The 22321-nt window shown below is 44.3% G+C and overlaps 1 protein-coding gene and 1 non-coding gene across 4 annotated transcripts in view; one reads left to right on the forward strand and one right to left on the reverse strand.

The window, feature by feature from the left end:
* The window catches only part of ADCY8 (adenylate cyclase 8), a 222353-nt gene that overhangs the window by 64162 nt on the left and 135870 nt on the right, over positions 1-22321 (reverse strand). For 2 of the 3 annotated variants that reach the window (XM_078441781.2, XM_078441782.2), the window contains exons 8-9: positions 21528-21725; positions 5510-5610 (exon numbers count right to left, since the gene is read on the reverse strand). In XM_078441781.2, coding sequence (XP_078297907.1) covers positions 5510-5610; positions 21528-21725 — 299 coding nt within the window. The remainder of the gene's footprint in view (positions 1-5509; positions 5611-21527; positions 21726-22321) is intronic. The other variant, XM_078441783.2, reaches the window with a different exon arrangement.
* Positions 2100-2205, forward strand: LOC132664931 (U6 spliceosomal RNA). The gene has a single exon (XR_009603921.2). It is a non-coding gene; the product is annotated as a U6 spliceosomal RNA (small nuclear RNA).

The following is a 22321-nucleotide window of genomic DNA, read 5'->3' on the forward strand; positions in this document are numbered from 1 at the left end:
GAGATAGCACATTCTTATTAGTGATATTAGGGGGTAAGCCTCCAGTCTTTCACCACTTAGGATTCTTTATAGACTGTATTTATTAAGGAAGTTCCCTTCTATTTCTGTTTTTTCTGAGAGTTTTTACTTTAAATGGGCATTGGATTTTGTCGAATGCTTTTTCTGTGTCAGATGAGGGATCATGTGATTTTTTTCTTCTTTAGCTTGTTGATACAGTAGATTGCATCATTTGATTTTCAAATGTTGAATACACCTTGCCTATCTGGAATAAATTCTACTTAGTCATGGTGTGTAATTGTTTTTATACATTGTTGGATTTGATCTGCTAATATTTCATTGAGAATTTTTATGTCCATGTTGATGAAAGATCCTCATCTTTAGTTTTCCTTTATTTCAATGTCTTTACTAGATTTTGATATTAGGATAATGCTGGCCTCGTAAAATGAGTCAGGGACTGTTCCTTCCACTTCCAACTTATGGAAGAGGTTGTGTAGAATTGGTATTATTTTTTTCTTTAAATCTTTGGTAGAATTCACCAGTGAAACCATCTAGGTCTGGTGTTGTACTTTTTACTAAGTTTTAACATTATTGACTCCGTTTCTTTAATAGATATAGTGCTATTCAAGTTCACTTTTTCTTCTTGTGTGGATTTGGGTAGTTTGTGTCTCATTCCACAAGTTGGTATATTTCATCTCAGTTATCAAATTTGTGGGCACAGAGTTATATGTAGTATTCTTTTATTATCACTTTAATGTCCATGGGATCTGTAGTGAAAACCTTTCTTTTTCTTATGATATTGGTAACGTGTGTGTGTGTGTGTGTGTGTGTGTGTGTGTGTGTGTGTGTCTACTTCTCTCTTCTGTTAACTTGGCCAGGGGTCTATCGATTTTGTTGATATTTTCAGAAAACCAGATTTCTGTTTTGTTTTTTCTGTTGTTTTCCTGTTTTCGATTTCATTGATTTCTGCCCTAATTCATACGATTTCTTGTCTTCTACTTTAGGTTTGAATTCTTCTTTCTCTGGTTTCCCAAGGGAGAACTTAGACGATTGATTTTAGATCTTTCTTTTGTGATACATGCATTTATTACTATAAATTTCTAAGAACTACTTTGGCTGCATCTTACCAATTTTGCTAAATTATATTTTCATTTTTATTGAGTTGAAAATATTTTAAAATCTCTCTTGAGATTTCTTTTTTGGCCCATGCTCTATTTACAAGTGTGTTATTTAACCTTCAACTATTGGGCGGTTTTCCAGCTATCTTTCTGTTATTGATTTCTAGTTTAACTCCACTGTGGTCTGAGATCATACTTTGTATAATTTCTACTCTTTTAAATTTGGTGAAGTGTGGCCTATGGCCCAGAATGTACTCTAGGACATGTCCCATGTGAGCTTGGAAGACTGTATATTCCTTTGTTGGATGGACTAGTCTATCAAAGTTGATTAGCTAACACCAGCTAACTGTTCAGGCTCTCTATGTCCTTAACACTGTCCCACCTGCTTCATCCAATTGTCCCTGATGCAGTGCTGAAGTCACCAACTGTAATAGATTTGTCTCTCCTTTCGCTTCTATCAGGTTTTGCTTCACGTACTTTGACACTCGCTTCATAAACAGATACAAGACAGGACATCCATATGGTTATGTCTTCCTCGAGAACTGATCTATCATTATGTAATGTCCTCCTTCACCTCTGGTAATTCTCCTTGTTCTGAGTCTACTTTGACTGAACTTAATACAGTTACTACAGCTTTCTTCTGATAAGTGTTAGCATGGTATATCTTTCTCCATCCATTTACTTGTAACTGATTTGAGTTTTTATATTTAAAGCGAGTTCTTAAATGCTTTGGTCTTTTTTTTCCCCCACTTATTTTTCTCTCTGTATTTCAACTTGGGAGTTTCTATTGACCTATATACAGTCAAGCTCTCTGATTCTTTCCATGGCTTTGTCGAGTCTACTGACGAACCCATTCATTATTTCTGTTGTGGTGTTTTCATTCCTAGTATTTCTTTTGATTCTTTCTTAGAGCTTCTATCTACCTAAACTGCCCATCTCTTCTTGCGCGGTGTCTAATTTTTCCGCCGGAACACCGAATATACTGTGCTCGCTTCGGCAGCACGTTGCCTAAAACTGGAATGAAACACAGAAAACTGGCATGGCCCCGTACGAGGATGAGACACAGATTTGTGAATAACCCTTGATATATTAAAAATAGTTATGTTAGGTTCTCTGATAATTTCAGCATCTTTGTCATGCCTGAGTCTGATTCTAATGATTGCTTTGTCTCTTCTTGCCTTTTGGAATGTCCTGTAATTTTCTGTGGAACACTGGTCATATTGTGTCAGGTAAGAGAAATGGAGGTGAATGATCTTTACTTTGAGGATTTAGGTAACTGTCTCTCAGAGGTGGGCTATGTTTAGTGTCTACGGTATGTTTATGTGTATGTGTATGTATATGTATATGTATATGTATATGTGTATGTATATGTATGGCCCGCTTCAAATTCCTCTTGTGTCCTTGTTTTTTGTCTCCCCTCTCGAACTGGGCTTCCCCGAGTACACCTCCTCAGAAAGAGTCTGTGTCTTGCAGCCCTTTCAGCCATAATCCACCATTAATGTTCTGGATTCTTGTCCATGTGGCATGAAGGCGTGGGGGAGGGGCCCTGAGAACCCTTTTACTCTTCTTTCTGATGAAAAAAATCCTTCCTTTGCACCTTCTGTTCCTCTTAAGGCATTCCTCGCCTTGTTTATGGGCTCTACGCTCTCTCTTGTTAAGTCTTTGTTTCCGAAATCTGTCTTGTCCTTTTTCTTCCTTTCCCGGGCGCTCTTGTCGAATGCCTAAGTTTTTCTAATTCTGGTTTAGGCTGTTATTTCATGTCTGGAACCGCATTAAGTGCTTCGATTCCTTTTGAAGGAGTAGGTTAAAGATTTGACATATGTTGCAGGCCTGTCTTTTTGGAGTGTTTTCATCAACTCTCAGGATATCGATCTACTTTTTTCCCTTTTTTCTTGTAACAGCAGGGTATGGAACGGCTACTAATATGTGTTGTTGCTCATTTTCGTGTCAAACTAACTTTGCTGAGCTTTTCGAAATAGGTGTGGTTTAGGAGAGATTATTATTATTATTATTATTATTATTATTATTTTAACTCTGGAGAGCTGTTTCTGTAGTTGATTTCCTGTGGCATTCAAAAAAGTGATGGCTACATTCTCTTTCCACTTTCACAAGGACCCTATCTTCCTTTTTTCCCCCTCTATAGTACGTATTGTGCGTAATCTTGATTCCCCTCACAGAGATCCTTCCAAGGCACTCTCCTGGGAGGGAGATGGGGTAGTCAGTTTGGGGGGGTTCCTCGTGTGTAACAGTTCACGCTCTGCAGATTTGCTGTGGCCCTTTGCACTCCCTGGATGCCGGATTGGGCAAACCCTTCCTGCTTTCAGCTGCTCTCTCAATCTGGTCCATGACACTTCCCAGTAAATGGCCCCTCGTTGGTTCTACTGGGACTCCTTTCGTTCCCAGATGTGACAGGTGCCTACTTGCTTGTTTCTGATTCTTCACACACAGACGCTGACGTCGCACCAATCCTGGGGCTATTGGGAGATTGTTGCCCCCCACTTCCATTTGGGAACTTATGGGGCACCTGCCTCACCTGTTTTGGTTGTAGTACAGTCCATGAGGTTTTTGGTTCTGCTATCTAGCTGTTCAGACACGAGGGAATGTTGCCAGATTCAGAAATACACGCCCTCTGCCACCACCTTTCTCCTCCTCGTATCCCTGCCCATCCACAGCCATCAAGCATGGCCATTCTCTGAGTGTCATCGCGCCTGAACACCTTTTATCACTGTGGACACAGCACCTGTGAGCTAGCTCATTCCTTTTTCAGCCATGGCACCCACCATACCTTTGCATAAACCTTTACTCTAGCCTCCCATGTGCCCACGACTCTACAAACACAAGGGTTTCCGCACCTCTGTGCCTTTGCCAACGCTCTTTTTTAAGACTGGGAATCTTCCCCCACTCGATCTCATTCTTCTCAGCCCAAAATATTACTTTTTCTGCCAACTTTTCCTTAAACCATCTGCTCACAATGAATCGCTGATTTGGGTACACAGTAGGTAAGCAGTTAAAAGAACAGACTCTGGGGCGCCTGGGTGGCTTGGTCGGTTAAGTGTCCGACTTCAGCTCAGGTCATGATCTCACGGTCCGTGAGTTCAGGCCCCGTGTCGGGCTCTGTGTTGACAGCTCAGAGCCTGGAGCCTGTTTCAGATTCTGGGTCTCCCTCTCTCTCTGCCCCTCCCCTGTTCATGCTCTGTCTCTCTCTGTCTCAAAAATAAATAAACGTTAAAAAAATTTTTTTAAAAATAAAAAATAAAAAAAAAAAAAGCACAGACTCTGTCTCTGGATTCAACTCCCAGTTCAGCCATTATATAGGTATGGGACCTTGGATATAGCCTCATCTACAAAACGGGAATCAGAGTGTGCCCCCACTTACCGGTTGTCTTTGAGGCTTTGTGGAGACAACCCATGCAAAGGATTGAACATTTTTTTGCCAGGTAATAAGTGCTCATTAACCGGACAGTCGTCACTAATGTGTCTTAGAGGATGCAGACCTCCTCCCACAAAATTGTACCATACTCGGGGTCTAGCGTATCGCTTGCCTGTATTAGACATTTAACAAGTATTTGTCGATCTCATCAAAGGGGAAAATTCATGGTAAGTTTTGGGAGAAGGGAATTTACCTAAGAAAGCAGGTAGGGGCTTCCTCAAAGTACAGGAAGGGCAAAAAGCATGGCCACGAGACTAATCCGGAACTAGGTTCCAGTGCTGGCTGGGGCACCCAGGACCTGTGCGATACGAGTCTGTGTCTGCCTGGAGTGTCAAGGGCCCACACGCCGGAAGGAGACTTCCTGGGTTTGAATCGAGGCGGTCACATTTGCGACTGTGAGACCTTGTGCAAGTCATTCCATTACTCCGGGCCTCAGTTCTCTCCTCTTTAAAATGGGGACAGCAGTAGTACCTACCTCACAGGGTGGCCATGAGGATTTTATGGGCTACTGCATGTAAGGTATTTGCAACAGTGACTGGCCACATACAGGTGTCTGCAGTGTTATTAAAGTGCCAACTTCGCTGGCCCAGGAAGCTATGATGATGCTTTATCTATGAACAACAAAGAGGTCATTAACAAAGGGACGAGACCATGGGGAGGGAGGCTCTAATACTTACTTGCCGCATTCGTGGGTGCAATGTCAAATCAGAGTGGGGCCTATTTTGATTTTGGTTGTGGTTTTTATTGAGACTGGGGAAAGACTCTTGCCTTGGTAGAGCAGGGAGATGATGCAGAGTAAGACAACCCGGACAGACACTGATAACTGGCCAACGTTTCCGTGTGGATCCTGGATCCCGTTATTTTAAATTCTGAGCCTTTGAAAAGGTCAGCGGGCTGGCTCCAGGTGAGGGACCATCAACGCACAAAGACATTTCACCTGATAACTTAGTCCTTTCGTATTTACCTTGAAGAAGGAAGCAAACTTTGTATTGCCGTGATAAATAGGAGAACGATAAATGCACAGACCAAGTTTGACTTGAATACTTCATCCCTCATTTGAGAATACTGTAATTAAAAAAAAAAAAAGGAGAATAAATTACTTTATAGCAAAGCTGGACTTCTGGAAGAGTTAAGTTTTACCAGTGTTTGGAGTGGCGGGAAAACAGCAAGAAGAAACAAGGCATTTAAACATTTTTTTTTTAAAAAGAGGAGTCCATATCTTAACCCTTCACAGAGTCTTACGTCCATCCCTCCCTCCAACCTCCCAACGAGAGCCCAGAGTGAATGCAATTCCCTCTGCAGCAAAAAGGAACGGGAAGGGACCCTGCTCGTTTCTCCTGCTCTCCTTCCTCCGAACTAACGTCACTTTAACAAAACAGAAGCGCACACATCCATAAACGTCGCAAATCAAATTCACGTGGACTCGCTTCATGAGTAAACTTGAGTCATTGAAGGGTCTCGCTCTATTTCGTGTTAGGTTTGGAACACAGGGAACGGTTTTGCCTGAGTCTTCCTGCCTCCTTTTTCATGGAAACTATTAAAAAATAAGGTCACAGAATCTTAGAGGGGAGAGCAGCCTAAGAGAGTTCTAGCAAGGGCAAGCCCTCTCATTCCACACAGGGAAACCCAACGGATTGACCAGCATGCTCAATGCCCTTCTGTTGTCTGAGGGAGGAGGCCCCGGCGAATGGTGCCAACTTTATTTTGATGATCCGGAGTGCCCAATAATTTCATTGTCCAGCCTTAAAAGCTTCTGGAAGGTCAACACTGAATGTGAACTTGCCTTAGTCCTGCCTAGTTTCCGGAACCGTCTGGGAGTCACTAAATGAAGAAGCATCCAATTCCTTCAGGAGGAGGAAAGGATTTTCAAAACTGAAGATGACCTCAAAATTAGCCTCAAGCAAGCCCCTCATTTTCCCTAACAGCCAGAGAGGGCGCGAACAGACAGCTAAGCCTGGCTTTGGAACTTTGTCATCCTGGATTCGAATTTCACAGTGACTCCATAGAGGAAACAAATGAATAGAACCGTTGCAACACCTCAGGCTCCGCGTCCCCAGCACCAAGAGACGATCTGGGCCAGGTTGATGAAACAGTATCAGTCCAACTGGTCGGACTGCTGGTGACAATCGACAGTTACCTGAGTTTTATTCTTCGCCTACATCCTGGTGTGGCCCGGGGTTTAGGCTGACCTGAGTGCTCAGTGTTACGGCCAGGATGTGGGAAAGTCAGTGTCCCGTAGCTGGAGCTCTCCAGGGGGGGAGCACAACATTGCTCAGAGACCGCACATTCTCTGCGGCTTCAGGACAATGCTTTTTCTGCTCCCTAGTCCTGAGGCCTCTGTCTGCATGCTGACAACCTGCTTGGTATCTGGACGGGAACCTGGAATATTCCCCCAAAGGATCACGACATGCCATCTTCACTCCCGATAAAACTACAGACAATCCGTATCACCAGGGGCTGCAAAGAGCGTTACCTAGGACCAGGGCACAGGCACAGAGAGAGGCATGCCCACACACACCAGCTGGGAAATCAGTAAGTTAGCCACAGAACAGTTAATTCAAGGACAGATAGGTGTCTGAATTTCTTCTAACAGCTAATTGCACAAGATCTGACTCTTCTTTGTCAGCTGACGGATGGATTTCACACCAGCTTGGTCATATAGATTTGATAATGAGATTTTGAAAACAGCACGAGTAATGTTTAGCGTACTTAGTCCCTCTCCTCTCGTTTTGCCTCCCCATCATCACCGCCCTTAGCACAGCACCTTGGCGTTACCATGGATCGTCGCCTTCAGGAAGCCTTCCCGTGGCATCCCTGGTGTCTACTCCAATGCCTGCTGGTGACCATCAGATGATCTTCTCTGCTTTGTTGGAGCAAGTGGGTTTCTATCCTCTGAGCTGGGGCAGGCCACCCTGGGGCTCTAAATACCCTCCACTCGGACACTCCCAGTGCCTGAGGACTCACTCCTTTGCCAAGGGTTCCTTCCCACTTTGGGTCTATTTTTACTGTGAAAAGGTATTTCCTGTAGACCCCAAGCTTGAGTTCCTTTCATCTCCTGAATGCTTCTTGCCGATGGCTTTAAAAATGCCCCATAGTCCTCATTTGTCCAGCCTAAAGTGCGCATGGCTTTAGGCTTTTCGTTTTCTTCAGATGGCAGGCTGGGAGACTCACTCTGCCTCCAGATCTTTCACTCAGTCAGTGCCCCCACCATGAGCGACGCCAGTTTCTCTGAATCTCACTTTTCTTATCTGTCAGATGGGGGATTAATACAATTCACAGGTTCTCAATGCTATTATCCTATTTGTGCTAGAATTTAATGATACATTCCCTTTTTCTCATGTTTGAACTCCAGTTCCAGCACCGTCACAAGAAAGAGCCTTACAATATTTGGGAAGCTGATGTCAATCGAATGTAAAATACTGGGTTTCAGAATGGAGTGCATTGTTACTTTGGAAACACAAAGGAGAACAGGACTATGGCAAGACAATTCCTAATTGGTTCAGGATGATAGGGTACTGACATTGGGGAGTGATTCATTTCACTTCCTCTTGACTCGTGAAGGTCTGAACACGCTGGCTATATTAAGTTACAAGTACCCTCTCTCCTGCCACAGTCAGAGACTGCTCACCTCATGTCTGTCCCATCCTCACTTGGCCTTACTTATCCTTTGAAGTCTCAGTCATGAGCAAAATGGTCAATCTAGAGCTAGACGACCTGTATTTGAACCCCAGTTCCAACACTTACTAGCTACGGGACCCCAGACAAGTTTACTAAGCTTTGTGTCACAGTTTGCTCAACAAGAAAAGTGCCTACGGCAGATGCTTAGGGCTTGCGACGGCCTCATACACATATTCCCTATACTTGATTTACTTATCTTGATAATACTTACTTGATTGATTATACTTATTGGATTGCTATGAATGTTACCTTTTTGAAGCCTGCTTTTCAACTGCATGGTTGCCTTCTAGAATGCTGTCTTCTATTGCTCTACAGACAACGGTATCTTGTATTCAGTAAGGTCCCCTGAAGCGTGGCTGATTGATTGGTCCATTATGTTAGAAAGGGAATAGTAATCTCATTTTTTTTTGTCTTAGTTAAAAATCCTGCCCTTACTCCTTCCCCTTCCTCCCAAAAGATCTTCTAACAGTGTGCGGAATTCTCCACTTCCCCAGGGACCTTTAGGAAAGGAGTCCTTGGGAATGACCACTGGGCCATTATAATTCACTGAGCCCTTGATCTGCAAGAGATTGTATATATAAATTCATCTGCAAGAGAATGTATATAGAAATTGAGAATCAGATATAGAGAAAGGGTTTGTCAAGGTCAGTTGGGGGGATTGGTGGCAAAGTTCAGACAAAAAGCCACATCTCTTGGCTCTCAAAGGAAGGTTCGCTCCATTAGACCACTGTCTGAGAGCAGAAAATGCCTGAAGCCAGCACCTGAGCCCACTGTTGGAATTGGTACCAGTTAAGAGTGCATGCCACTTGGAACAAATTACAAATGTTTTCTTTGAAGCCTTAGATTAGAACTTGGATTACTTTTTGTTTTGAATCTGTAAGACTCTCAGGAAATGGTCAAAATCTTGCAACATATTTGAAGAATAATAACTAATGCCTGGTGCAAGGTAGGCACCACGCTATGTACTTTATGTGGATGATCTCTTTTGGTTATCCCAACAGCACTTTGAGGAAGATACTGTTTATCATATCCCCATTTTGCAGAAAATGAAACTGAGGATTAGAATAATGGAATAACTCAACCAGGACTTTACAGATTTTCGGTAGAGAATCCAGAGTTTGACCCCGGAGTGCCACGTCTCATTGGCTGCACGATCTGCTGCTACCTTGATGTTTCGAAAGCAGGGCCATCGTCGTAGGGTACACGATAGCGTGTCTTGCTCTATTTCAGGAATGTGGTTCATGATACAAAGAAAGGGAATGTCTTGAAAATTTGAGTCTATGTAAGCCATGGTTAGAACGAGGGTAAAGCATGATCTGGGCTAAGGATGAACCTTAGAGGGGCACCTGGGTGGCTTAGTCACTTTCGGCCAACTGACTCAATTTCCGCTTAGGTCGAAATTCGTTCATGGTCATGAGATCCATCCCCGCACTGGATTCCATGATGACAGCATGGAGCCTGCTTGGGATTCTCTCTCTTCCTCGCTCTCTGCTCCTCTTGCATACTCTCTCTCTCTCTCTCTCTCAAAATAATGAAACAAACTTAAAAAAAAAAAGATAGACCTTCGAGACACCCTATGAATGAGTTTAATACAGGGGCACTGCTGAATTTCCATGACCGATGAATGAGTCCTCAGCCCAAAGCAATACAAAGTTAAGGGCCCTTTTCTTAAGACACAGTGGACTTTAAGTGTAACCATGAGAGGAACCATACAAGTAATGAAAACGTTGTTTGAAAAATAGAAGTTTCCTACTTGTTTGATCAAGTTGAGACTTGGCACCTCTTCCGGGGAGGTGGGGCAGGAAGGACGTGCGTTCCACTTTGTTCACGTCGGGGATGTGGGCCCTGCACTCTCTTGAAAGGCAGCTTCAGGAATGAAATCAGAGCCATGAGGATCTAAGGGTTCCTCGATCTATCACAAGGGAGCCCGGAAACCAAGTTTGATCACACAAGGAAAAAACCCATTCTAGATTCTTCATCCAGAAAGGTGCGACCAGGGAAGCTACCTTTCAGAGGGGAGGCGCAGGGCTTCCCGTGTTGTTTTTGTGCCCGATATAGGCCTGGAAAACCTTTCGGTATGTGTGGGACAGAAGCAATCCTTTTCTCTTAGATTTTCTACTTGGGCTCTGAGTGAGCTAAAGGGTACTGACTAAATACTTGCATCCTTATAAGATGCAAAAAATACTTCTAACTGCAGCCATGACCTAGTTAATTGTCCGAACTACAACCACACTGTCTTTTTATCCAGTTGTGTATGTGAGATTATGCAATTTTTCAGGAGGAGTGGACTGTATTTGTCACTTTGGTCCAATGCTTACTAATGTCAGTTTCACTCAGTGAAACCTCTCAGAAATGAGCCATTGACTCCTGCCTGAAGATTTCCAGAGATGGGGGAAATCAACCCCTCACTTGAGAGCCTAATTCCATCATTGGATAAATCTAATTGGAAACAAGATCATTTTCTAGCATGTTTGCTAAAGTAAAGAAGAATCTCAACCGGGGCAATCTGCTCGTTTCCCACGAGTGAATGGAGGAATTTAACTTCTGTTGTTAAACTTATGTATTATGTAGTGTGACGACGGCTAGAGCACCCTTAATTGATCCTGTGGGTAAAAGACATAATTGCAATAAAAGAGGGAGGGTCTAATTTTCACTAAGTTCATATTTTGAAATAGACAGCCTTCTCTATCTTGGTGTGTAGTGTCTAACCAAATCATCACTGAAAGCAATTCTATGAGTGACAAGTGCGTCCGAAGAACGTCTCACTATCAGACTTCTTCCCAAGTAACCTGACCTTTGAACAAAGATAGATTTCTTCATCTTTAATAAACTCACAAGGAATCAGGCTAGCACATATCTAAATGGACAGCTTAGAATGAGGCCTGGGAGGACACTACCCCAGGCATGACAGAAGACCCTTAGTGACCCAATATCCTTCATGGATTAGGCTACTATGTTCTGGTCTTCCTTGGTAGGGAGGTTGACTGACATGTGAGAATCCCAAGCAGGACTTTACAAAGCTTCCAGCCCAAATCTTCTAGCCCACCCTCTCTCAAACGTCCCATCCTTGGGAGGAGAAACTGGTTCTTTCCTGACTGGCCCAGTTCCCCAAGCCATGATAAGCTCCAGGGAGTGGTAACTACTCCTGTGTTCCCTGCCTAGAAGCCCCTGTTTAGAGGTGCTGGTGATGTCTACATATGAAGAGAATTAAGATTGCTCTAAGAACTTGACCAATGTCCTTTGGGCTGAAATCATCCTAATTCTACCATTCTACACTGCACTTCCATAGATGGAATTGGTACGTCTGACTCTGAAAATATTGGCTTTGTGGGCCGAAAGCTACCTAATTGGTCTGATGAAAAGATACAAGTGAAATGACCCTCGATATCATTTGACTGCCTGGAGGGTGTTAGAAATAGCAGTAATTTTACAGGACAATATCATGAATATAAAGGGAGTCTCACAAAGCTACTGTTTGAATGAGGGATGGATTTTCTTCCTCAGCCTCCTTGAAATCTTTGAAACCTGTTCTTCCCGCCTGAAGGAGGTGGCCTAAATATTCTTACCATTCTGGGCCTCACAAGAGCAGTAAAAAGCCAAGAGTAACCTGATACTGTAACAGAATAGTTATTTTTAAAAAATGACTTCAAAAATAAGGTCATTGAAATGATCGGGACGTATCCGATTCAGAAAAATAAGAGAGAACACCTGAGACCATTTGGGTCACGCTCCATAGTCCTACCTCTCTGCATCTCCAGGGCATCTAGGAGAGCACTTGTCAGAAGGAGCACTGGGTGTCGTACGTAAGTGATGAATCATGGGAGTCTGTCCCCCAAAGCAAGAGCACACTGTATACACTGTATGTTAGCCAATGTGACCATAAATCATATTTAAAAAGTAAGAAACGGAGTGGTCCGCCAAATTCTGAGTGTCTCCAAAAAAAAATGCGTTTTGTCACTACCTAATTCCAGAGTCCAACCTCCTAATCTATTAGAAAATTCCTTCATTCGCCTAGCCTCTGCCACAATTCCTCCTTAATGACGCCATTCCAGTCATTGTAACTTCAACAGGAGTGGGTGGGAAGGAGGAAAAAGAAATGTCCAGGTTTGTGATGCGTTTTTCTGCAACTCTTGCAAGCCCCCACTTAACTTTGATCTCTTCATAAAAGATAAAACGGGGAGAACTTCTGAACATAGATAAGAACCAATGGTGCTCAGCCAAAGGCTTATCTAAAGTTTCTCTTGTGTGACAAATGCTTGCTTTCATGTAGCCGCGGACAGCAAAAAAAAAGTAGCATTAAATGAACGTATTGAAAGTACGCAGGGCAAAATTCGGTTCGTTCCAAGTACTATCCATGACAGGTATTCCTACTACTGGAAAAGTGGGCGAGCTCTGATCGCTGACTTGCGAGTGGAAAAGGAAGCTCGCCCATAGCTTTGTCTACCAACGCCTTTGGTCTTTGAGGTGGCTCTTCTCTGCTTTTGCCTGCTCTCTCAAGCCATCGGCTCACACGGTTCATTCCTTGACTGCTCACACCCAGCCTTCTTTTCGGATACACAGCGCAGGGGCAATTCCGGGGCTCGACCTTCCTACGTCCACTGCTCTGAGATGGATGGAGCTGTCTCACGTGCCTGCTTATTGGCTTCTTCCATTTTCACACGTGTGTGGGCAGCGCGAATGATGGGGGTGCCCTTGTTTTATCTGGGTGCTTCCAGGAACACGTGGTGGATCGTGCGTGCGTGTGTGCGTGTGTGTGTGCATATATGCATGTGTACATATCTGTGCATGGGTGTGTGTGCGTGCCTGTCTGTGCATGTGTGTGTACGTGCATTCATGTGTATGTGTTTGTGCATGTACACGGGTGTGCGTACCTGTTTGTGCATGCATGCATGAGTGCCTTGTGTGTACATGTATGTGCACACGTGTAGCCACGTGTGCGTTTGTACATGCCTGTGCATGGGTTGCCCATGTATGCGCGTGTACACGCCTGTGCATGTGTATGGGTGTGTATATGCATGCAAGTGTACGTGTCTGTGCTTGTGCATGGATATGTATGCATGTACACCTGTGTATGTGCATGGGGGTGTGTGCACAGGTATGCATGTGTACATGTCTGTGCATGTGCCTGTGTGTGCATGTACGTGCATGGATGTGTACATATATGTGCATGAGCGTGTACATATATGTATGCATATATTGTCTGTGCATGGGTGTGTATGTAGCAGAGGCAAACAGAGAATGAGAGAAATGATCATGGTTTAATTTAGATTGTTTTGTTTCTGCCTCCAAGGTATTTGCCGCATGCACGGCTATGTGTTTGTGCATGTGCATGGGTATGTGTGTACCTGTTTGTGCATGCGTGTGTACATGTATGCATGTGTGCATGCAAATAATCCCTCCCACGCACCCCGCCAGCCCCATCCTCAACACATTCCAAACTATATGAAAAGAAGCACCCTGAAAGCAATAAGATCTTGTGCAGCGTGGTAGAAAAAGTCCGAGTTTTGGAAAAAGCTAGATTTGAATCCCTGTTCTGCTGTCCTCTACATGTTTGAGCCCTGAGAAAGTTACCCCAAATCCCTGAGCCTCCCTCCTCCATCAAACAGCGAAACGAATCCCTACGTGAAAGGACTGTTGGAAAAATCAAGTGAGGTCACAAATATAAGACGCTTACGGTGGGGCCTGATTAAGAAAGTGATCAGCAAATGCCAGCTTCCTCGCAACACTGTCGCCTCGAGACGCTTAAGAAGTACTATCTGCATTTCATCTGCACAGCAAGCTTGTGAGGTGGTCACTACCGTGCCCATCTCTAGGATGGGAAGCTCAGGGACTTGCCCGGGGTCACGAGCCGAAGTGTCGGCTGGAAGGCAGTGGAGGCCGTGTCTTTCTGTCTCGGTCTGTGTCTGAAGCAGGCAGCACACAGCACATGCTCTGAGCTGAGCCTGACGGGCTTCCCAGGGAGACACAAGCATGGACGGAAGGACAGTCCTTGCAACGGCAGAAAGAGACCCATGTGTGAAACATACAGTCCTTCACTGGTTTGGTTTTGGGGGGAAGAAAGGCATGGCCTTTGGGACACCAAACGCTCTTAAAGAGCTGATCTTTCTCATCTTACTCGGAAGACGGTTGTAATAGAGAATTTGGAGTAATCAAATCATTTAGAGAAAAGACACCTGAATCACCCTTACCTAGTTAAATACATCCCAGGGGGCCAAGGGGGCCACGCGTGTGCTCCAGTGACTGAGAGGCAATGCGGGGCTCCCTCAACGGGCTGTCTGTGTGCACTCAGTTTGTGTGCACCTTTATGTACCTTTGTGATTACGAATTTATGAAGGCTGTGCCCCTGGTACACAAGGCACAGTGAGATGGTCACCTCCCACCATTTTTAATGAGCTAGTTTCTTTAAGGAAGCTCTAAAAGTGTGAGATTTATTTATTTATTTTTGCCTCATCCTGGTTTGGATCGGCAAAGGATTAATCAGAAAGGAAGGGAACAGAATAACTATTGCATTTATTCCACCATCTATTCTCTGAGTCTTATGTCATCTTATATTCACAACAACCCAATGAGGGGCAGATATTATGACCGTCATCATCTCAGTGAGATCACCTTGTCCTGTGTCACCCAGTCAGTAACTGGTAGGAAGTGGGTTCAAGCATGTCTATCCGGTCATCAAGAGTAAGTTCTTCCTCTGGCGTTTAACAAAGACCAGACACTTGTGAGATAAAATGTAGCTTACAAAAGTCCACCCGAGAGATGGAAAGTTCTCAACTTGTCAACATCCACTAATGACCAGGAAATTCATCAACCCTCCTTTACACCTGCTTCTATTTCCAAAGTGGGATTTGAACCCGGGTCTGCTTGACTCCAGAGTCTGAGCTCCTAGAACACTGTGAGCTCTACAGAGACATTCCCTCTAGGCCTGCCTGAGGCCACACTGGCATCCAGTGTGGATCTAGGACCTTCTGATATGCCTTGATCTCTGAGGGTGTAAGGCAAGGGACAACCCCAAGTCCTAACATACAGCCAAGGACAGAGAAAGGTGGCCACCAACCTGGGACAAAGGAATCCTGGGAGAGTGTTTCCCTAAATGTAACTCCCCCTGAAAAATCAGAATATTGGGGACAGAGTAATGGGTGGGTATTTGTATTTTCAAAAGAACCCCAGATGATCTTCTAGGTGGAAAAATATCAGCCTAGGACAAGGAGACTTTTTATCACTTGAAAGTTTCACAATCACATAAGGAGGTCTTTTCTCAAAGAAAAAGGTTTTGGAATTTAGCAAAAAGATGCCAGCATTGAAGAAAAGAAGGAAATTTAGTCATTGTTGATATGGTTTGATTTTAATACTTAGACTCCCAAAACGCCCACACCAAAAGCATAACTTCTCATAAACAAATTTTGAACTATATATTAAACATAGCCTAACCTTTATTTGAGAAGAGGAAGTTGACTCATTCTGAGGTGGTGATATTGTTTTTGAACACTAAGCTTAATGAAGTCACTCCAGGTAAGTGTCCTTATGCTACTGAGCTCTTCAGGCACTAAAAATATTAGGCCAGTTTATTTGGCCTGGCAACATCCATACGTAATTGTAATTAATTGCCTTCTCCATCCTAAGCTTCATAAATAGTAAATAAAGAGCCTTGTCCTAGAAGAGAAATGAGGACCAGAGGCTGATAAATATCACCTTCTCGTAAATGTTCTGGGGTTCATTATATAAAGAACACTCACAAATCAGTAAGACCGAGGTGAGCACCACAATGAAAAATGACAAGGCGAATGTGCAAGTCACAAAAGAAGAAACAGACAAAAACCATAAAAATACACACAGACACAATTTCAACCTCAAGAACGACTGAAACATTAAAAGTGACGGGAGGTGCTATTTCTTATCAAGGTGGCAGTTTAAAAGTAGAGACACAATTTTGAGAGCGATTTCGGAACGTACATCAAGTATTTTTAAATGCAGATCCCCTAGCAGCCATGTTTGGGATTCTATCCCAAGGAATGAATTAAGCATGGGTGTATGATTTAACTAAGGCAGTGGTCACTGCAATGCGGTTTATAATTTATAATAGTGAAAAACTGAGAGAAGAAGAGCCAAAGATGCTTAAAACAGGCAAGGAAGTAACGTGCAGTTACAAACATTCGTACAAAAATTCGTAACTGCACACTTAATAGTATGGGGAACCGCTCAAGCAAAGAACACCTAACAGCATGTCACCCATTGTTATTTACAAAACAATCCCATTGTGAAAGAAAATGGCGCGTGGATGAGTACAGAGGATCACGGTCATGGAAGCGTAGCATGACTGTGCCCAAGTCTTTACAGCGGTTATCCTGGACCGTAAGATCACATGAGATGCCATTTTCTTCTTTGTCTTCTATGCTTGGCACACACTTTTCTTAGTGAAAATACATTCATTGTTTTTTTTATAAGAAAAAGGATCATATATAAGAAAAGAAAAAATCCACTATGGTCAGTAGTATTGGACAAACGTGTTGTGTTTCTACACCCATTTACCATAATTCTTGTTTCTGTTTGCCCCTGAGATCTGTCAGCTGTCTCAGGAAACAGTGAGCTTGAGACTAAAGAAGGGCAGAGGATTCGTCTGTGAAATTTGGGAAGACCTTTGATGCCTGGTCTGTGCCTCCCAGCCCCACCCAGAAGTCTGCTCAGAAAGTCTTCGTGGGGATTCTGGGAACTAGAGACGCTAAGAACCACTGATTCTAACCGGGCTGGGGCCCAAGCCCTGGCTCATGTTTTTTTGTCCTCCACGTTGGTAAGTTTTGAAAGTGAAGAGAGGTGCTCCCAATAATCACACTGAGAAGTGGCCAAAATGAAGAAATCAGGAGACTATAGATGCTGGAGAGGATGTGGAGAAACAGGAACCCTCTTGCACTGTTGGTGGGAATGCAAATTGGTGCAGCCGCTCTGGAAAGCAGTGTGGAGGTTCCTCAGAAAATTAAAAATAGACCTACCCTATGACCCAGCAGTAGCACTGCTAGGAATTTACCCAAGGGAGACAGGAGTACTGATGCAGAGGGGCACCTGTACCCCAATGTTTATAGCGGCACTCTCAACAATAGCCAAATTATGGAAAGAGCCTAAATGTCCATCAACTGATGAATGGATAAAGAAATTGTGGTTTATATACACAATGGAATACTACGTGGCAATGAGAAAAAATGAAATATGGCCTTTTGTAGCAACATGGATGGAACTGGAGAGTGTGATGCTAAGTGAAATAAGCCATACAGAGAAAGACAGATACCATATGGTTTCACTCTTATGTGGATCCTGAGAAACATAACAGAAACCCATGGGGGAGGGGAAGGAAAAAAAAAAAAAAAAAAAGAGGTTAGAGTGGGAGAGAGCCAAAGCATAAGAGACTGTTAAAAACTGAGAACAAACTGAGGGTTGATGGGGGGTGGGAGGGAGGGCAGGGTGGGTGATGGGTATTGAGGAGGGCACCTTTTGGGATGAGCACTGGGTGTTGTATGGAAACCAATTTGACAGTAAATTTCATATATTAAAAAAAAAAAAAAAAATAATCACACTGAGAAAATAAATGTCTCAGGCAAACCAGGACATATGGTCACCATGGTCAGAGGGAATTCAGAGGCTCATCGCATCGATTGCTGAAAGGTACCAGGGGCTGTCCAACTCTCTCTTCACAGATGAGGAAACTGAGGGCCAGAGAGAAGGAAAAATGGGTTGCCCAATCTCGGCGAAGCCATATGAGTCATGAGCATGCTTTTTTGAAGCTTAACACAAAAGACTCCTGTGTGTGTGTGTGTGTGTGTGTGTGTGTGTGTGTGTTTGTACCACCATGAAATGACATGGTAGGGAGTGATCAGAACTTCACAGTCTTCTCTCCTGAAGCTTCACTGCAAAAAGTCACATCAACACTGACTCATGTCTTTTGGCTCTTACGGTTCTAAAAAATATCCCGAGGCCAACTACAGGAGTCAAGACAGTCTTCTCTAAACTTCTCCTGAATCTGCATCTTCGTTCATTCAGCAGACATTTATGCAACACCACGCGGTATGTAAAAGCCCCAGCTCACAGAACCCTGTTGGTGGATGGGGCCAATTTTTATAAGCGAATGAGACCGGGAAATGTGTGAATGACATTTCAAGGGAGATTTTATGTTCTCTAGTTCACTATAAAGGCGGGGAGGGGATGGCGTTCCCTTGTTCGCAGGTCTTCTTATTGTTCGAATAGAATGAAGCCTTTCCTTCCCCACAAAAGTTCCGATGTAAAATTGTTGTTTCCGTTTCCTGTCTTCCTTTTGGAAAACATGCCTTTATGGCTCAAACTTGCTCCTAAGAAGCAAGGTAGGGCAGTGGGAGGAAAGAAGTCTTTGGGGTCACAAAGACTGTATATATTTCAACAATCCTAAGATGTGCTATTTTTTCCCCCACCTTTTAACAGCTCTGGAACCAGAAGGCAACTTATTCTCAACGGAGTTCTTCCAGAGAGGTCTTTGACTGCTTCTGCTGATCAGCAGGGGGCAATATCAACCCGGGACTTCTGTACATTCAATTCTCTGCCTGAGGCTTCTTAAAGGCCACATTCATTGCATGAAATCAGGTGGCAAAGCTATGTAGATTTCGTTTTGGAGTTTAACCTCTTGGAGAGCTCCTTTTTTGCCTCGCCAATATCAGGAGATAAACCTGTGGGTTTCCTTACTCTCCTTATCTGCCGGGTGGGATTTTTTTTTGGTCCATCTTTACCTCGAGGGTAAGCCCAGCTTATTGGGAGGAGTTCCTTTTAGACTCCGCCTACTGGGTGATTTTTCCTTCTTGATGACGCATAGAAAATGGGGCATCTCATAGTTGATGGTACCTTCGAGTCAATAAAACGTGGCAGCCAGATTTTGAGATCTAGGACCTCTCCTTGACCTCTAGGAGGCTCAGTTTTCTCTTTTGTAAGCAGGACAGTAATGTTTCTCTGAGGACGCAATAAACTGATATACATAAACACCAGGCACACGGTAGAGGCACATTGATGCTGGTCTCCAATTTTGGAATCTTGTGGACTTGAAGGCACTGTGTTAATTTTGCTAAGGTTCTAGGACTCTTTCCTACTTACTCTCTCTCCCGAACCCCTGCTCCCTGCCTTCCACTCCATCCACAGTTCAAAGAGGAGAGAATGGAAGTTAGCACAGCATTGTTGTCTTTATATGAGGAACTGGGAGAGAACGAGCCCCGGGACTCCCAGGATAGACAGTGCGGTGCATAGACCAGGCTGGGGGGCTCAGCCGGTGCCCTCCGGGGGCACCGGAGGGCTCAGATAGAAGCCCCTCTACGGACAGGTGGCGTCTGGGCAGGCTACCTAATCATTTCCCCGTGTCTCCATTTCATCAAGCATAAAATGAGGCTCATAATAGCACTTACGTCACATTGTCATTGTCGGTGCATTCATTCTAAAAGCTTAGAATAGTGCCTGGTATTTGGTAAATACCAATACCATCGATGGGATCAATGAAATCAATGATGCCTACTTGTTGTTATATATCCTCTGCTCGACAGTGATGCAGCCCCTGGAGAGAGAGTCTCAAAGCAAGAGTCAAAGAGGAGTGTCTCTGTGACAGAAGGGGAGCCAACCTTTCCTGACGCGCCCTACTGTCCTCACCGCGGGGAACCAACCCATGCGACACGCAGAGCCCGCACTGGAAGGTGCAAGGCTGGACAGTCAGTGGGCAAATCCCCTGTGTCTGTTCATGGAACTACCCTTTGCTTTTCCTAGAAGAGCTTCTCCTGGACCCAGAAATCAACCACAGACACATTGTGGTCTCCCCAACCCCCCCCCCCCCCCCCCCCCCCCGCCAGGTCCATTCCTGCTCCAATACCGGGTCCCTGCAGAGAAGATAGAGACACCACTGAATACAATGCATTAAAAATGATCTATCGTCTGTAGGAGTCAGGTCATTAGCGACGCAACTACATCTTTAGCAAGAACGAACAAAAGGGTTTTGTATAGCTCTGGACATAGGTATTTTACCCAGGCTAATTGAGAAGATTCTTTGCTAGACTACCTCGTTTTCCTTCAATATAGCAACCGAGAAAGAAAATGCATTTAATTTGGACCTTAAGCCCTTAATTATATTACAAATAAGAAATGTCTACCTGCTACTCGGAGGGGGGAGGCGTTGAGTGAGGCAAAATGGTTCTTCTCTATCTGTTTTGTTAGTACACAGACTCAATGCATTTCAAATTATGAACCAGAGGTGAAGACATTAATTTTGGAGTTTGCAACCTTTCAGGTAGTTATCAAAGACACTCATTGGGAACGGTACATGCGCACAGAAGTGTGAATTCTCCAAATCGAGGAAAGCAGAGCGTCCGAGGGAGCTGAGCAAAGTAACAACAAACTGCTCGCTGAAGCTTTGCAGAATATCGGATCAAACTCCTGAAATTTGCTTGCAAATTCCCTGCTGTTTTTGCCTGAGGCTCCTGCAGAGGCCAAGCGCCTCCTGTGCTCACTCAAGGAAGGTCTGTCAGCTTCCATCAGCACAGAGGAGCAGCCCAGTTAAACAGGGGCAGTGCCTGCCTCCTCACCGTCTTTTATAGATTAGAGCGAGAGCAGGAGAGAGGCATGGGAAACCGTCATCTTCAATAGGGCGATGGCTGCCATTTTTGAACACTTGACTTAATCGAGGCATTGCCTGGAGCCTCTCATAATAGCCTATTACGAGGGAGGTACATCCATTGTGCTCACCACCCATTGAGGAACTCAGGCTTAGAAGGGCACAAGGCAAGAGAGTGACAGAGGTAGAATCTGCACCCACCACCCACCTTCTTTCCCCTGTGCCTACATCAGGAGCGCTCCGAGCCAGCAGACAACTGGGAAAATGGGAGAAGAGGGGTCTGTAATCTAAGAAAGGTGGTCTTTGTCACCAATGCTGGTGTCAAGTCATTGGGTGTCCTCATACCTTACGTGACAGAGAGCTACAACTGACACGAATTCTCCTAAAAGCAAAAGCACGTGCGTGTTACTGTCACTTACTGGTTAAAAATCTCACAGTGAAGGGAACTCCTTTGTTCTTTTCATGACCTTCCCCTTAGAGAACAAAGCTGGGGCCCCCTGTATCTAACCAGCCTCTCTGTTCATGGCCTTCAGTCTACTCATGATTTGCAAAGAGAAAAAGAAAAGACAGCACCAAACCAGACTAAACAAACAAACAACAAAGACACCGACCAACACCGCAGCCCCCGGGCTCTCTCTCTGGTCCCGTCAACATTTACGACAATTTACTTCGGAAAAAAAGAGCCACTGTGGAGACCCAGCTCTACCTTGTGCTCCAGGCTGGAGTCTTTAAACATCAGTGAGAATGGCTTGATATGCTCTCTTCTCAATTTATCGCCACTCCGCAAGTCGATGGTATGTTCTATTCTCTTGTTAATTTCCTCAGGCCCAGACTGGACATGCAAAGCTTGTGCAAGATGGTTTGGAAGTAGATTTATTGAATTTCTTGTTAGGGCAGCCAGAGTCTAGGGGGAAAGCACATGCAAACACAATAAACCTGCTAGTCCCCGTTGGATTAAGAAGAAATGCAATGTTTTTAGATCAGGTTGCATTGCAAACACAGTAACAGCGCTCCATGCAGTTGTATTCGGTGAAACCTACAGAGGTTCATCAGTTAGCATTTGCTTCAGAGAAACACAACCCGGCGAAATATCACATCAAAAGGGACACTTGCCTTTCCTCTGGGTCGGTGCACTGCCTTCCTTTGGTTCAGGTATTTAAAGAGGTGTTGGCTTGGAGATGTTAAATCAAGAGCCTTTCTTTAACCAGGCACATCCCTGGTATGAGAGAAAGAGCACCGACAGGAATCACAGAAAGTGAAATAGCTGAAAAGCCCACGGAAAGGCTCCTCTCCCACCGAGCAGCGTCCACACTTTCATGTGGTCTTTCCTTTCATGGTGGTGGAGAGACTGGGAGACCCAGGGCTTGCATTTTTGTTTTTGTTTTTGGTATTCTTTGTGGCCAGACAGCCAAACGTGCCGGGATGGGCTCCTTAAACTCGATGAAGGTTGTTCGATTTTTACACTTGGCAGGTACATTCCCCCCGCCCCCCGCCATAGCC

Source organism: Panthera onca, chromosome F2 (genome assembly GCF_046562875.1).
Source record: "Panthera onca isolate mPanOnc1 chromosome F2, mPanOnc1 haplotype 2, whole genome shotgun sequence".
Taxonomy (NCBI): domain Eukaryota; kingdom Metazoa; phylum Chordata; class Mammalia; order Carnivora; family Felidae; genus Panthera; species Panthera onca.